The sequence below is a fragment of the Squalius cephalus genome (genome assembly GCF_949319135.1).
Source record: "Squalius cephalus genome assembly, chromosome: 1".
Classification (NCBI taxonomy): domain Eukaryota; kingdom Metazoa; phylum Chordata; class Actinopteri; order Cypriniformes; family Leuciscidae; genus Squalius; species Squalius cephalus.
The window spans coordinates 57752246-57768426 of NC_137122.1; the positions used below are offsets into that span (position 1 = coordinate 57752246).

A 16181-nucleotide genomic window follows, 5' to 3' on the forward strand; every position below is an offset into this window, starting at 1 on the left:
AGTAAATGAACAATATTGTTAGTGTTCATACTTCAGTAACCTTATGACAAATACTCAATACTTTGTTTAGCTATGAGAAAAGTATGTTAATTCTATTTAAATATATATATAGACTGATCTTTGGCTAGATTTTATATATACACACACACACATTATATATATATATACATACATATACATTAATCATGCATGACCTGATTCTAGTGAAATAGAGAGTTTTGGTGAAATTATTTTGTTAAATGCAGCCAAAACAAACATCTTTTGTTTTAGTCTTTTACTTTTAATAATTCACACATACCTTTTTTTAAAACCTTAAACACAATCACAATTTAATTTCCCCCCACGTTTATCTTCTCGTAGTCTCCCTCTGCAGTTCACTGGAAGAACTGACACAGATGGACATTTATGAAAGAAATAATTGACAAATTATGAAGCAGACGAGCAGTATTACTGACCGATAGACTTGCTTTAATGAATGTACAGCACATATACAGTGAAAAGGATGAAACTGATGGCTGTGCTTTCAGTACACCGTTACTAAAGACCAGACTTCATGATGGACACACCAGAAAAATACAACTGTCAACAGTAATCAGGGTTATTTTTTACACTTGGATAAAGCAGCTGCACAATGTGTGCACTTTATATTAGGACTCGCCCTCACAATTCATCCACAAATGGTGTGTTGGCCAGATGTCCACAACTTGACATGGTCTTCTTGCTTTCAACAAACTTCTTTGCAGCCTGTAGACAAAACAAAACACAAGTTTTACTGCTTTAACCATTTCATGAGCCACTAGCAAAACCACCTGGTAAGCTATCAGTATTATGTGTCACAAGAAGTGTTTATTTAGGTCACTAATATAAAAAAAAATAGCGTAACTCCTTTGAACGGAAACATTTGAACAGTAGTGTAGTTTATAATGGGATTGACGACACAATCGGACTGAAAAAGCCTCATCTAAACGCCTCAATCAATCCGACTTCGCTTGAAATTGAACTGAAAGAAAAGACTTCAGATAATACTGTCCTGTGAATTCTGATATACTTTTGTCACACACTCACATACTAGATGTGATTTCAAACGCAGCCTAGAAAAGGTACAGGCACACGAGTTTGATCAGAGATTACTCGGATCTCGAGGGCCAGAGTTGAGAGCCTCTGATTTACATTATAAGGCTTACAGACTAAATATTTGCTGAAAAAAGAGAGCTTTTTTGGACATTTCATCAAGGCAAAAACATCATGACAGCTGTGGTGACATTCTCGCTCGGGCTGCTTTCTCGGTTTCTGAGCTTTCTGTCACTTCGGTTCAATAAATGGTCTTGCGACGCTTGGTGCTTCGCTCAGTGCAAAGAACTCAGAGGATCAAGGAGAATTTGGCTTGTCATGAGTTAAAAGCATAGACTGCAAAAAAAGATAATGGATGTAGTGTGCGTGACATCACCCGTAGTGTTTCTGAAGAGCATTTTTGAAGCCCAAAGTGGGCGGAGCCGGCCGTCACCATCTTGGCAGTCCACCTGTCACTCAAGTGGCCACGCCCTTAATTATGCAGAACTTTAAGGCTCAATTTAATTTAAACGGATTAGTTATAGAAAAAAAATTTCATTAAGGGCAACATTAGCTATATAGACCAGACGAGTTTTTGTACCAGACTGAAAACACACATTTCTCAGCTGTAAATTTGGGTATTTTATCAAGTCAAGTCAAGTCATCTTCATTTATATAGCGCTTTTAACAATGTAGATTGTCTCAAAGCAGCTTTACAGAGATAAGCGTATAATTTAAGGCAACAGAGATTGTTTCGGCTTTACAGCAGAGTTAAGTTATTTCCATCTAAAGTTAGTTTTAATTGATTTGCTTCCGTCGCAATGATCATTTGTTATTAAATTAGGGGCCGCTAAGACGACACCATTCTCTCTACACAGACTTTAAACGCGAACCTGTGAGAAACGCTGATGGCACTGAGGGGTATTTCATGGGGGTCTATGGGATTGACTCTCTTTTGGAGCCCGTCTCTAGTGGCCAGTCGATGAATTGCAGTTTAAGTCACTTCCGTGTCGGATTCACGCTTGGTTAGAAGTCTTACTTTGCACACGTCGCTGGCGGTGAGGGAGTCGATGGCCTGCGTGACAGACTCGGGCGAGCTGTAGGAGCCGCTGCTGATCACCTGAACACCCAACTCCTCCAGAAGACCCTCCGAACTCTCCAGAGACATCAGGTAATCCACCTTCAGCTGGGTCCTACACACACACACACACAGCTCTGATTTATGAAAGCCTGTCGTAGCCTACATTTTTACAGAAATATTTCCTGTAGTTACAAGCATTTCATTTGTATTAGTTCAGAAGGCACTGATTATTTGGCAGTGCATTATGGGTGTAAAAGTTTAGACTGGTGATTTGGTCGGTGTTAGACTCACTTTGCTCTGGTGAGATCCTCTTCGGTGAGTTTACCTTCAGCCACAGCCGTCACCTGTGCCACGGCCGCATTGATCACCTGAAGAGAGAGAGAGAGGGCATTGGACATTTACTTTTAATACGCTTTACCAAACTGATGTGTTGTGGTCAGAGTGAGGTGACGATGATAAAAGTTTGGTGTCAATATGCCAAAGCATTGTGGAGATACAGCCTCAGAGTCGCTTTGGTATCATGTTATCAACTTTGTTGATGCGGTAAACGAAAACGGTTTGTCTACTGACATGAAATCCGTAACTTTTTGCCAGCACAGTCTGAAGATGATCTGAATCAAATATGGTGAAAATTGGGGAAAAAAAACGGTCTAGAAAGAGTTAAAAAAAGTAGTTAGTTTCAGTAGACCAGTTTCATTACAATAAGCTAATTTAATCAAAAGTTAATAGCTCGTCAGCTCCGACATATAGCGTGGCCGCGCTTCAGGCACCCCGAGTTCGAGTCCCGGCTCGTGGACCTTTCCCGATCCCGTCTCCCTCTCTTTGTCCCACGCTCCTTCCGTTCCATTCTGAACTGTCCTCTCTCATTAATAAAAAAAAAAGTGAAAATGGCAAAAATAAATCTTTAAAAAAAAGTTATTAAACTTTTTGGAAATTTAATTATACCTTTTAACCACAAGGTGGCGCTGCCTCAAAGCTGGTACTGGCACTGTCAGGGCATGATGCCGAAGACACATACCGAGTTTCATAATAATGCAGCAATGCCTTTGTAAAATCATTTTAATTCAAATCATTTTTTTTTTTTTTTTTAAATGGCAGACGCCCAAAATGGCTGATATGGGAATATCGGGTCTCCTTCGACTCGGCACGCTGCACCAAATCTGACGACACCAGTTTTGTGATTTTTGGCCGCACCATTCAAAAGTTATAATGAAAAATGGCTATTTTTTCTATCTCCTGACCACTAGGGGGCGCTGCACTGAAACGGACTCAGCAGAAGTGTGTGCAGGCGGCCTCAGGTCAGAGTTGTCTTAACACACACCAAGTTTGGTGAGAATACGCTAAAGCGCTGCGGAGATACAGCCTCACGTTCATTTTAGCGTGCTCTTTGTCGAATTCGTTTGCTCGTTATTCAAGAATGGTTTGGCGAATCGACTTGAATTCCATAACTTTTTAGGGGGTGATTTTCCCCTAGACATGTTTCGGGGTTGCAGCCGCCCCTGAGTGGAACATTTCACCCACAAATAAAAACACTGTCATTGAATGTAAAAGAGCTTGGAAATATTTTGTTTGGAACAACATTAGAGCGAGTGAATCATGACAGGATTTTCATTTATGAAATCAAACAGCTAAGTCAAGTCACCTTTATTTCTATAGCGCTTTATACAATTCAGATTCAGTTTCAAAGCAGCTTCACAGTGACAAACAGGAAAATGATGGTTCAATGATGCAAATTTCATCAAATATGAGAAATTATTACATTATTCAGCTCAGTGTTGATTCAGTTCAATAACAGAGAAAAGTTAAGGAATCATTTATAAAATTCAACTCGAGCAGCTCAACAGAAGACAGGTGTAACTATTCAGCTCAATTTAGTTCAATGTTGATTCAGTTCAGTTCAATAACTCTGTCAATGTTATGAAACGACAATACAACACTCCTTTTAAAATTATCTTATATAGCCTAGCCGTTTTTAACAGGATGGACAGTTGAAGGAACCCAACCTGATTATACTTTACGCTCAAAACAATGATATTCGGACCCGGCCTACACAATAGAGTTGTTATTCACTACGAGTCAGTTCAGTGTTGACTCAATTGAGTTCGATAACTGGGTCAGTGTTACAAAAATCATCAGTTATGGACTAAAGTTAATTCAGATATAAAGCAGCTCTGCAGAAAACAGTGTTTTGAAGTGTTGTGTGGCAAGGAAGGGTGTGTTGAAGCGCACTCACCTCGCGGGCCGAGTCTGCCTGAGAGATGATGTACACCCCGAAGAGCCCAGAGTCCGAGTACGTGGCGCTGAAAGCCGTGGCCTGCGCAGAAAACACACCAGAAGCATATCAACTGTAGCAATAGTGCTGGTGTTTGTTTTTGTTATGATATGAATTTTAATATACCACAATACCGGTGTATGTCACTTTAACAACATTGGGAACGCGGCACGACACTGTTTGAGAGGGTCTTTTCACTGTTGCTCTGTGGCGGTGCACATCTGTGTGTGTGTTACTAAACGTGACGGTGAAGATGGAATTGATAGCTGTCAAATTATATTACAGTGTTTCCCATTCATTGGTTCACAATATCACCACTGTCCACCACAAATAGATTTACCAAAAGCCATAGAGATTGTTGAATAAACACGAGCACTGCACGTTTCAAAGTCAAAACGCGGCGCGGGTGTTTTTTTATATGAATGTATCTGAAGGGCGCTGACTGTCTTTAGAAAAGTTTTGATGTTATTTTCATTTAATCTTTCTTTATCTTTCATGATAAAGCAGCGTTTACGAGCGCAGCGCTGCTTTGTGTACAGCCGTTACCGGGGAAACTGCTTTGTGTACATCTATACTGAGGAAACTGCTTTGTGTACATCCGTTACCGGGGAAACTGCTTTGTGTACAGCTGTTACCGGGGAAACTGGTTTGCGTTCAGCCGTTACCGGGGAAACTGCTTTGCATTCAGCCGTTACCGGGGAAACTGCTTTGCGTATAGCCGTTACCGGGGAAACTGCTTTGCGTTCAGCCGTTACTGGGGAAACTGCTTTGCGTATAGCCGTTACCGGGGAAACTGCTTTGTGTTCAGCCGTTACCGGGGAAACTGCTTTGCGTTCAGTCGTTACCAGGGAAACTGCTTTGTGTACAGCCGTTACCGGGGAAACTGCTTTGCGTTCAGCCGTTACCGGGGAAACTGCTTTGTGTTCAGCCGTTACCGGGGAAACTGCTTTGTGTTCAGCCGTTACCGGGGAAACTGCTTTGCGTTCAGTCGTTACCAGGGAAACTGCTTTGTGTACAGCCGTTACCGGGGAAACTGCTTTGCGTTCAGCCGTTACCAGGGAAACTGCTTTGCGTTCAGCCGTTACCGGGGAAACTGCTTTGCGTTCAGCCGTTACCGGGGAAACTGCTTTGCGTTCAGCCGTTACCGGGGAAACTGCTTTGCGTTCAGCCGTTACCAGGGAAACTGCTTTGTGTACAGCCGTTACCGGAGAAACCGTTGTTTCTGCCGCTCCTACAGCGCCTCCTGCTGGACCTCTTTGTAAACACTGCAAATCTGTATTAATACTAGCGTGGAATTTTTCTACAATATTCACTCATGAGAGTAAAATAGGGCATTCTGAGTCAATCTACTGCAGTATTTCCTCTCTCACTCAGTAGAAAATGTGGTTAACAGCCAGTGATGCTTGAAAAAACTGTATCTGTTTGAAAAATGATATATATCGTGATATATTTTTTTGCTCACGCCGCCCAGCACTGAGCCAGAGCTTGTGTACGCATGTGTACTTCAGAGCAGTGAAGACACAGGAGCGTTCCTCACATCGAAGGGCTGAGCGGTGGCCTTGGCGATGCCCTGGCTGAGTCTGCTGGTGACGTTGGACCCTCTCTTGACGTGCGGCCCGGCTCCCAGAAGCCTCTGCAGGACACTGAAGGCGTTGGCCTCGGCGGAGCCCGTCACGGCCCCCTCACAGGCCATCAGAGCGTGAACCAGCCCTCCTCCGCTCTGCACACGCAGCTCTCCTGCAGAACAGCAGCCGTCACTCATCAGGCTCACACACACACACTCACACACACACACACACACACACACACACACACTCATCACTGCAGTGAAAGCTCTCACTCACCGCCACGGTAAACAGCTTTGGCTCCTGGTGCTCCGGCCCCTGAGTGTCCACCTAACTGCTCTCCCACCTTCCTCAGAGCAGCGTGACTGACTCCTACACACACACACACACACACACACACACACACACACGCAGAGAGAATCATCATCAACAACAACATTCACTCATCACACAGTCTGGTCTAGTTAATAGAAGCTACAAAACAGTATCTTTGTCTTCTCGACTCTTAAAGTGCCCCTATTTTGCTGTTTTAAAGGCTACTAATTAGGCTTGTTGCGATAGTCGGTGTTACCGGTGATACACGGTGTTTAACCCACCTACCGGTCATAGCACTTGACCACCGGCACCGTCACCATCGTGTTGAAGTTTTAGCCTATAGTAATAAAGCACTTAATTCAGTTAGTGACTACGTGCCTTCGTAATTTAGCGTAAGCGGAACGTTCACATATCGCGCCTAAAAACGCATAGAAAACGCTAGGCGCGCCGCGTTCTCCTTTTTCCAAAGCGCTCGGGTGGTTGCGCTCCGGAGGCATCTGTCGTTGCTAAGCTTGGTTCTTGTCACGCGACCTGCGGTGAGCTTGCGGCATTCTGAAAAGTTGAGATGTTTTTATCTCGATGCGGCGCGGACGCGCTTGGAAAAAACGAGCTTCCATTATGAGCGCGCATACCGAGCGCCTACATTTGAAATAACGAACTTGCGCGCGCAAAAGACGCGATATGTGATCAGTCCTTTAAGCAGCAGGTGTCCGATTTCATTTATCATTTGAGGAGAGTGAGGCGAGCTAACTGGCAAAGGATGGCGGAAGATCTGGTTTCAAAGAGAAATGCAAACGTGAGTGTAATTTTTATATTGGGTTGTTGTTTTTTTTTTTTTTTTTTTTTTGCACTTAAGTGTCCAGTGATTATTCGGGTAGGCTAAAAACGAAGTTTTTGATGTTTGTTCGTTTCATATTCGATGGTTGTGCGGTGTTTTTTTTTGTTTGTTTGTTTTTTTGCTGAAAAAGGCAGGCACTTTATTTAACGAATAGTGATTTTTTTAATATAATTTCTTGTTTGATACTTGCACGATGTGTGCAGTGGTTCGTTTTAATAAATGCACTTTAAAGGTGTTTCATAAGTGCTTTTGTTTAGTTTTTACATGGTGTGTTAAGTTATTATTCATTTTGCAGTAAAGATGTGTGTAATACAAGCGAGTGTCTTATTGTTTTGTGTATTTTTATTAAGAATAAAATAAATTAACCCATGATTAATTCAAACAAATGCTACTGAATTGCCGCTAATTAAAGTGAAAGTAAAATTGAGACGTGTGCACGTCCGCATTTTCGGCCACCCGAAATCCCTGACACGCAACCCCGGTGACACCGGGATTACCGTTTTTTTTACACGTCGATTAACCGGTGGAAAAAATCCGTCACCGCAACATCCCTACTACTAATGTTGTTTTGAGGTCTCCTACAATATGTTTACGTCCATCAGAGATCGAAAAGAACTTTATCTCAGAATTGCAGCATCAGCTCTTTTCTCTCAGTGTCTGAACTGGTTCGATAAAAGATTAGATAGATATTACAACCAGTCTGTTGTGATTGGTCTACTCTGCTCTGATTGGTCAGATGACCCAGTCTGTTGTGATTGGTCTACTCTGCTCTGATTGGTCAGATGGCCCAGTCTGTTGAGATTGGTCTACTCTGCTCTGATTGGTCAGATGGCCCAGTCTGTTGTGATTGGTCTACTCTGCACTGATTGGTCAGATGACCCAGTCTGTTGTGATTGGTCTACTCTGATCTGATTGGTCAGATGGCCCAGTCTGTTGTGATTGGTCTAATCTGCCCTGATTGGTCAGATGACCCCATCTGTTGAGATTGGTCTACTCAGCTCTGATTGGTCAGATGGTCCAGTCTGTTGTGATTGGTCTACTCTGCTCTGATTGGTCAGATGGTCCAGTATGTTGTGATTGGTCTACTCTGATCTGATTGGTCAGATGACCCCATCTGTTGAGATTGGTCTACTCTGCTCTGATTGGTCAGATGGCCCAGTCTGTTGTGATTGGTCTACTCTGATCTGATTGGTCAGATGGCCCAGTCTGTTGTGATTGGTCTACTCTGATCTGATTGGTCAGATGACCCAGTCTGTTGTGATTGGTCTACTCTGCTCTGATTGGTCAGATGACCCCATCTGTTGAGATTGGTCTACTCTGCTCTGATTGGTCAGATGGCCCAGTCTGTTGTGATTGGTCTACTCTGATCTGATTGGTCAGATGGCCCAGTCTGTTGTGATTGGTCTAATCTGCCCTGATTGGTCAGATGACCCCATCTGTTGAGATTGGTCTACTCAGCTCTGATTGGTCAGATGGTCCAGTCTGTTGTGATTGGTCTACTCTGCTCTGATTGGTCAGATGGTCCAGTATGTTGTGATTGGTCTACTCTGATCTGATTGGTCAGATGACCCCATCTGTTGAGATTGGTCTACTCTGCTCTGATTGGTCAGATGGCCCAGTCTGTTGTGATTGGTCTACTCTGATCTGATTGGTCAGATGGCCCAGTCTGTTGTGATTGGTCTACTCTGATCTGATTGGTCAGATGACCCAGTCTGTTGTGATTGGTCTACTCTGCTCTGATTGGTCAGATGACCCCATCTGTTGAGATTGGTCTACTCTGCTCTGATTGGTCAGATGGCCCAGTCTGTTGTGATTGGTCTACTCTGATCTGATTGGTCAGATGACCCAGTCTGTTGTGATTGGTCTACTCTGCTCTGATTGGTCAGATGACCCCATCTGTTGAGATTGGTCTACTCTGCCCTGATTGGTCAGATGACCCAGTATGTTGTGATTGGTCTACTCTGCCCTGATTGGTCAGATGACCCCGTCTGTTGTGATTGGTCTACTCTGCTCTGATTGGTCAGATGGCCCAGTCTGTTGTGATTGGTCTACTCTGCTCTGATTGGTCGGATGGCCCAGTCTGTCGTGATTGGTCTACTCTGCTCTGATTGGTCAGATGGCCCAGTCTGTTGTGATTGGTCTACTCTGCTCTGATTGGTCAGATGGCCCAGTCTGTTGTGATTGGTCTACTCTGCCCTGATTGGTCAGATGACCCAGTCTGTTGTGATTGGTCTACTCTGCCCTGATTGGTCAGATGACCCAGTCTGTTGTGATTGGTCTACTCTGATCTGATTGGTCAGATGGCCCAGTCTGTTGTGATTGGTCTACTCTGCCCTGATTGGTCAGATGACCCCGTCTGTTGTGATTGGTCTACTCTGCTCTGATTGGTCAGATGACCCCGTCTGTTGTGATTGGTCTACTCTGCCCTGATTGGTCAGATGACCCAGTCTGTTGTGATTGGTCTACTCTGCTCTGATTGGTCGGATGGCCCAGTCTGTCGTGATTGGTCTACTCTGCTCTGATTGGTCAGATGACCCAGTCTGTTTTGATTGGTCTACTCTGCTCTGATTGGTCGGATGGCCCAGTCTGTCGTGATTGGTCTACTCTGCTCTGATTGGTCAGATGACCCAGTCTGTTTTGATTGGTCTACTCTGCTCTGATTGGTCGGATGGCCCAGTCTGTTGTGATTGGTCTACTCTGCCCTGATTGGTCAGATGACCCAGTCTGTTTTGATTGGTCTACTCTGCTCTGATTGGTCGGATGGCCCAGTCTGTCGTGATTGGTCTACTCTGCTCTGATTGGTCAGATGGCCCAGTCTGTTGTGATTGGTCTACTCTGCTCTGATTGGTCAGATGGCCCAGTCTGTTGTGATTGGTCTACTCTGCTCTGATTGGTCAGATGGCCCAGTCTGTTGTGATTGGTCTACTCTGCCCTGATTGGTCAGATGACCCAGTCTGTTGTGATTGGTCTACTCTGATCTGATTGGTCAGATGGCCCAGTCTGTTGTGATTGGTCTACTCTGCTCTGATTGGTCAGATGGCCCAGTCTGTTGTGATTGGTCTACTCTGCCCTGATTGGTCAGATGGCCCAGTCTGTTGAGATTGGTCTACTCTGCTCTGACCATTGGCTGGCATTATGCAAATTTGTAACAATCCTACATAGGTTCAGCAGGAAGTGACTAGTATTACCGATGACTCGTTTCAGACAGTTCAGAATCGGTTCTTTCTTGTAGGAGACAAAAACTCCATTTATCCATTTATTGAAATATTGAAAAATGTGTTATATGTATAAGAGCAACCAAAACCACAATTTTGACCACGCAACTTGACTTACATCGATGAGAAAGTCTTACCTAATCCGACGAGAGCCATTCTGGCACTGGCGTAATTATTCGCCACGAACTGTTGCAGCTGGAATTGAAGAGCAGAAAGAGAAGAGAGTTTGCCAATGGCTCAGGGGAAACAACAGATGAAGAGCTGCGGCCAGTCACGTACCAGATCAACACTGATCTTCCCCACCATGTGCTCTGGACAGTACAGCGAGTTGGATAAAGCGTTCTTATACGCAGCCTCGTGCAGCTTCTCAATAACACCTGGAAAACACATCCGCATCAGACTCTGCGTGTCATCAGGTGACTTCACACACTCATTTCTGTTGAGCTGTACCGATCTGTGGGCTCTGGTCTGCAATGGCCTTGTCGATCCTGATCCTCGGCGAGAGGTCAGACAACTCCCAGGGTCTGAAGTCAGGAGCAGTGGTCACATTGATCAGGTACCCGATCACGCCCTCACTGCACACCAAACACACACACACACACGTTTACAAATCCAATCTTTTAGACCGTAATATCTGCTATATCCACATTGTTTGCCACAGTAACAAATAAAACATCAGCAATTCTTGATGACAAGGAGACATGAAGTGATAATACAACTGAATACTGGCAAATAAAACAGCACAAGCTCTGCCTAAGGTTGTTGACTTCTGATATGGCGAATCTCACACAGTGGATCTGAGTAAAATACACTAAATAATAATGATAAAAATACTGATTTACTTAGTTAGGGATTAAAGTTTAGTTAGGGATTAAAGTTTCGCAGCTGAATTTGACTTAAAACAAACAGACATTTAAAAGGATAGTTAACCCATATTAATAAATAAATAACTTTATAATTTGAGTCTGTATGGCTTGAGAAGACTCATGTACAATAGGAGTGTTTGACTCAAGGGTTTCCAGAGTCGACTCAGACTCCATTTACTTTACATCAAAACAGGGGTCAGCGATAATAAAAGATTTGAGTCGTTATTACACACTCTTTTTTTTTTCTTTACTGACACAACACCTTAAATTCCCCTTATTAAAGGGACATAGTGGCACTTAATTTAGGTTAATGTACTTACTATAGGGTTAGGGTAGGATTAGGGTTTGGTTGAGGGTTAGTTGCATGTAATTATGCATAATTTACTGTTATTACTACGGTAAGCACATGTAACACATGTAACAAGGACACTGTAAAATAAAGTGTTACCCTTAATTGTACAGTCCTGTTCCCCATGTACATACTAAGATAACTATATTAGCGTCCACACCAGCGGATGATATTGTTCTGGTTATTATAAGCTCGTCTGCCACTTTAAATGCTCGAGCTGATTCTGATTGGCTGACAGTGTTTATCAGCCGACAGTGATTCCAGCGATATTGTTTCTCTGTGCCGTTATCGTAATATTTATCGTGATTTTTAGACCTACATTTACTGCTCATTTCCTGCGAGATACTCACAAATCATCCCGCAGACAGTCCAGAGAATACACCATGTGTTCCCTCGAAGACGTCACGCTAAACACCAGCGGATGACACGGACAGTGAGAGAGATGACAGCGTGCGGTACAGAGAGTATTGATGGGTAAATATAAGAAATATAAGCTGACCTCAGACTGGCTCCCGCCGCCTCCAGACCCCGACAGATCCTGAAGGCCGACGCACCTTTAGTGGTCTGAGACACACAACACACTTAACACACACACACACACAACATCCTCTGCATGTCTGATCAGCTCACACAGACGTTTAACAGAGCAGATTCAGTACGAGTGTCAGAGCCATTACGCTCGATTTATAATGAGTGACCCTGGACCACTAAATCAGTCACACGTCAATAAGTCACATAATTGAACAACTTTAAAGGAGATTTTCGATGTTTCAATGTTTTTTTTGCACCCTCAGATTCCAGATTTTCAATAGTTGTAATCAAATATTGTCCTGTCATAACAAACCATACACCAATGGAAATCATATTTATTCAGCTTTAAGATGATCTATACATCTTAATTTCAGAAAATAGACCCATGTGACTGGTTTTGTGGTCCAGGGTCACATGTGCTGTAGTTCCACTGTTGGACACTGGGTGGAGAGTGTGTTTAATAGGTATATGGGAAGTCAGGTGTCACTAATGAGGGAAGCAAACACTGTTTGACCGTGTCAGGATCGTATGTGGACATGCAAACTTGAGGATTATAATGTGTTTCGGCATCGGAACTGTGTCGAATAAAGCTGATGAACGCAGGACTGGACTGGAAGCTCTTGGATCTCACGCGTCACAAATAATCCTACAACACCATTAAGTGACAAGAAGGTCATTGTCGCTTCAATCATACGTATTAATTTTCGTCAAGTCAAGTAATTTATTATTGTCATGTGTACAAGTTACCAAGTACAATGAGAAACTTGCTTGAATGAGTCTCCACAGACTACAGACCCAACACATACAATAAACCTCACTGCTATATACTTGCTATATGTGACCCTGGGTCACATGGGTCATTTTTTTTTTATTGAGATGTATAGATCATCTGAAAGCTGCATAAATATGATTTCCATTGGTGTATGGTTTGTTAGATATTGTTGAGATACGACTATTTGAAGATCTGGAATCTGAGGGTGCAAAAAAAAATCTAAACATTGAGAAAATCTCCTTTAAAGTTGTTCATTAATGTTCACGATTGTGCTGCATTCACTCACAAAAATACATGTTTTATATATTTATGGTAGGAAATTTACTAAATATCTATATGAAACATGATCTTTACTTAATATCCTAATGATTTTTGACATAAAAGAAAAATGGATAATTTTGACCCATACTGTATTGTTGGCTATTGCCACAGATAAACCCGTGCGACTCGTGACTGGTTTTGTGGTCCAGGGTCACATATACTGCTATATTGCTGGTGTGTGTGTGTGAACGCACCAGATTGGCAGCTAACCGCAGCATGTGAGTGGCTCCCAGGTTCTCGGCGGTCTCATATCGACTCCCGGCTCTCACGAACACGCCGACTTTAGAGACGGGGGAGTAGTTCTCCAGAGAGGCCACGAGGAGCCCGCTGGGAAGCTTGGACACCTGCACCACACACAGTACCAGAGGTTGAGCAGTGGGTCATGTGATCTGAGAGCATGACACACACACACACACACACACCTGGACGTCCTGTGGCGTGAGGGCTGGTGGAGCGGCAGGCTTTCGGGTCAGCAGAGGTTCGGTCAGCGCCTCGCTCCTCCTGGCGGCGGCGTAACAGCGTCTCTGGGGAAACACTCACTGTGAGGAGAACACTGGTAGAGGCGGGCGCTTTCAAAACACCCTTCAGGAAGCTGACAAGATGTGTGTGTGGGGGGACATTTCATAGAATTTTTTTATTTTATTTTTTATTTATTTTAATTTTAATTTTTTTTTTTAAATCATAGAATTTAAAAAAAAGATATATATTTTAATTTTTGTATTTATTTTTTTATTTTTAATTTTTTTTTATTTTTGAAGAAAAAAAAAACATTTAATAGATTTTTATTATTAAATTATTAAATTGTATTATTATAATTGGTTTTGGTTGGTTTTTATGAATTCAATTAATTAGACATTATTTTTTATTACAATTTTATTAAACCATTAAAATGGAATCCAGGACACAGATAATTTCATAAAAAATAAAACTGAATTTGAAAAAAAAAAAAAATAATAATAATAATAATAATAATATATATATATATATATCATAAATAAATAAAAATCTCCCAAATTCCATTTTATTTTTTCCCCCCATTTAATTTTTTGGGATTTTTCTTTTTTTTTTCGTTTTAATTTTTGGGACTCCATTTTAATGGTTAAATTAAAATTTTAGTAATCAAAAAGCATGTCGAATTAATTGAAATCATGAAACTTTAAAATGTGTTAAAAGTTTGACAAATATTACATGTTTAGGGCACTATTAAATATTAAACTTTAAATATTAAAATATTAAAATCCTCAAATTCTGCTTAATTTTTTTTTACCAAATTCTGTTTCCTGGATTTCATTTTAATGTTTTAATTAAATTAAAAATAATGAATAATCAAAAGGAATGTCTAATTCATCGAATTCATAAAAAAAAAAAAAAAATTTAATTATTAAAAAAAAATCTCTATGAAATATTTTTTCCACCCACAAAATCTGTGTTGTGTATTTTCTCATAACCAAATGAATGAAGACATAAAATATTAATTTAATTTATCTTTTAATCATATGCAATGAAACAAACTTTGTCAAACAACTGAGCTGTACACTGTTAAAATTAAAACATGGAAGAAAAATGTTTTATGTTTTGATCATTTATTATTATTAGTGTTATAACACAGAGGCATCTTAACTCTACTGTACAACAGTAGACTTTAAAAAAAAAAAAAATTACAATGTATATTGTAATAATTACACCATTCAGCGCAGAGATGTCGCTGCAAGAGGGAGTGATTAGGACAGATCATTTATAATAAATACGGCAATATTCCATAAAAAATAAAAATAGTCCATTTTGCTTTCATGGTGACTTTAAGATAAACGAGCGTCAAACACGAACAGCTCGTTTCCATTTACTCAACAACACACTGGAATCTGATCAAAGTGAGTCGACACTTACAAACACTGACTGACTTCAACTTAAACGCATATTTAAACTCAAAGGGACAGTTCACCCAAAATAAAGAAAAAATAGTCAAGTTTCTTTCTGCTGTCCAACACAAAATAAGATATTTTGAAGAATGTCAGAAACCAAACAGTTGATGATTAAATAGCATATAAAAAGTCATAAAAGTATATAAAAGTTTGTGTTTGACAGAAGAAACTCACACAGGCTTGAAACAACTTGAGGGAGAGTAGATTGTGAACGTCTACATTTACAGGTGAACTGGCCCTTTAAGAGATGTTGCGCAAACCACTTGCCTTAATAAAAACGAGTAAAATCAAAGGCCTTTTATCAGTGTAGGACATTTAACCAAACGCTTATTTTTATCTGTCAATTTTCAATCATTTTTCAATCATTTTTAGATGTCATCCCTGTGTTTCCCTATGAACCCAGAGTCCTAATCATAGTGTTTTTGATCTAAAGGTCTCATCATGATCCTGAATGATGATGATGATGATGATGATGATGACAGATCAGACCGGGTCAAAGGTCACATGTGACTGAAAGTATAGTATCAGTGTGTGTGTCACGGTGACCTTCATCACAGAAACAGCAGCAGATCCACCATAGACCAGCACTATGAGGACAGCAGGACCTGCGGGTCCAGGATCAGTGTGTGTTCGGGTGTTTGATAAAGAGAGGACAGTTTCTAACGGCTGCGGACACCGGCTCAATGACACTCGCAGCGTTAGCCCGCCACGGGACCCTAAAGAGCGCGTGTGTGTGTTTAAAACACGACCTGTAAGCGGCGGGGAGAAAGCCGTGCAGTGTGAGACAAGGAGGACTCACGGAGAGATGAGCGAAGCCTCTGAATCCCGTCATGACTCGGTCCTCTCCTTCAGCCGCGGGGAAACACTGCTAATGCTATGGCCGACCCGGAGACCTACCCACAATCCACTGCGCCGCAGCCACACGCCATATATGGACACACCGGAACCAAGAGCTGTTTCATACTAACGGGACGGTCTGACATTTATCTGAATAAAACGAGTTTCTCAAACTGAGTTCAGCAGCATTTTTTTTTATGTGAACTCATTTCAAACAAACAGACAAAAAAGTCACTAAACGTTTTTT

General features: G+C 41.7%; 1 protein-coding gene across 1 annotated transcript; it reads right to left on the minus strand.

Annotated features, from left to right (window-relative positions):
• Positions 1-426: 426 nt before the first annotated feature.
• uqcrc2a (ubiquinol-cytochrome c reductase core protein 2a) lies at positions 427-16041 on the minus strand. The gene is made up of 14 exons (XM_079874394.1): positions 15897-16041; positions 13598-13699; positions 13370-13519; positions 12051-12115; positions 11902-11958; positions 10787-10911; positions 10616-10713; positions 10474-10531; positions 6248-6340; positions 5941-6140; positions 4365-4445; positions 2423-2499; positions 2090-2243; positions 427-744 (listed from the first exon to the last, which is right to left on the minus strand). Exons 1-14 carry the CDS (start codon positions 15927-15929, stop codon positions 661-663), a joined length of 1377 nt encoding a protein of 458 aa, XP_079730520.1. The 5' UTR covers positions 15930-16041; the 3' UTR covers positions 427-660.
• Between the last annotated feature and the right edge of the window lie 140 nt (positions 16042-16181).

Bases quoted from the DNA above. Each gene is read 5' to 3' on its own strand.
- uqcrc2a (XM_079874394.1), bottom strand. From the start codon at position 15,929: ATGACGGGATTCAGAGGCTTCGCTCATCTCTCC. The intron at 12,116-13,369 runs GTGCGTTCACAC...TGTGTGTCTCAG, and splicing joins TGCGGTTAGCTGCCAATCTG to ACCACTAAAGGTGCGTCGGC. The intron at 2,244-2,422 runs GTGAGTCTAACA...GTGTGTGTGTAG, and splicing joins GAGGATCTCACCAGAGCAAA to GACCCAGCTGAAGGTGGATT.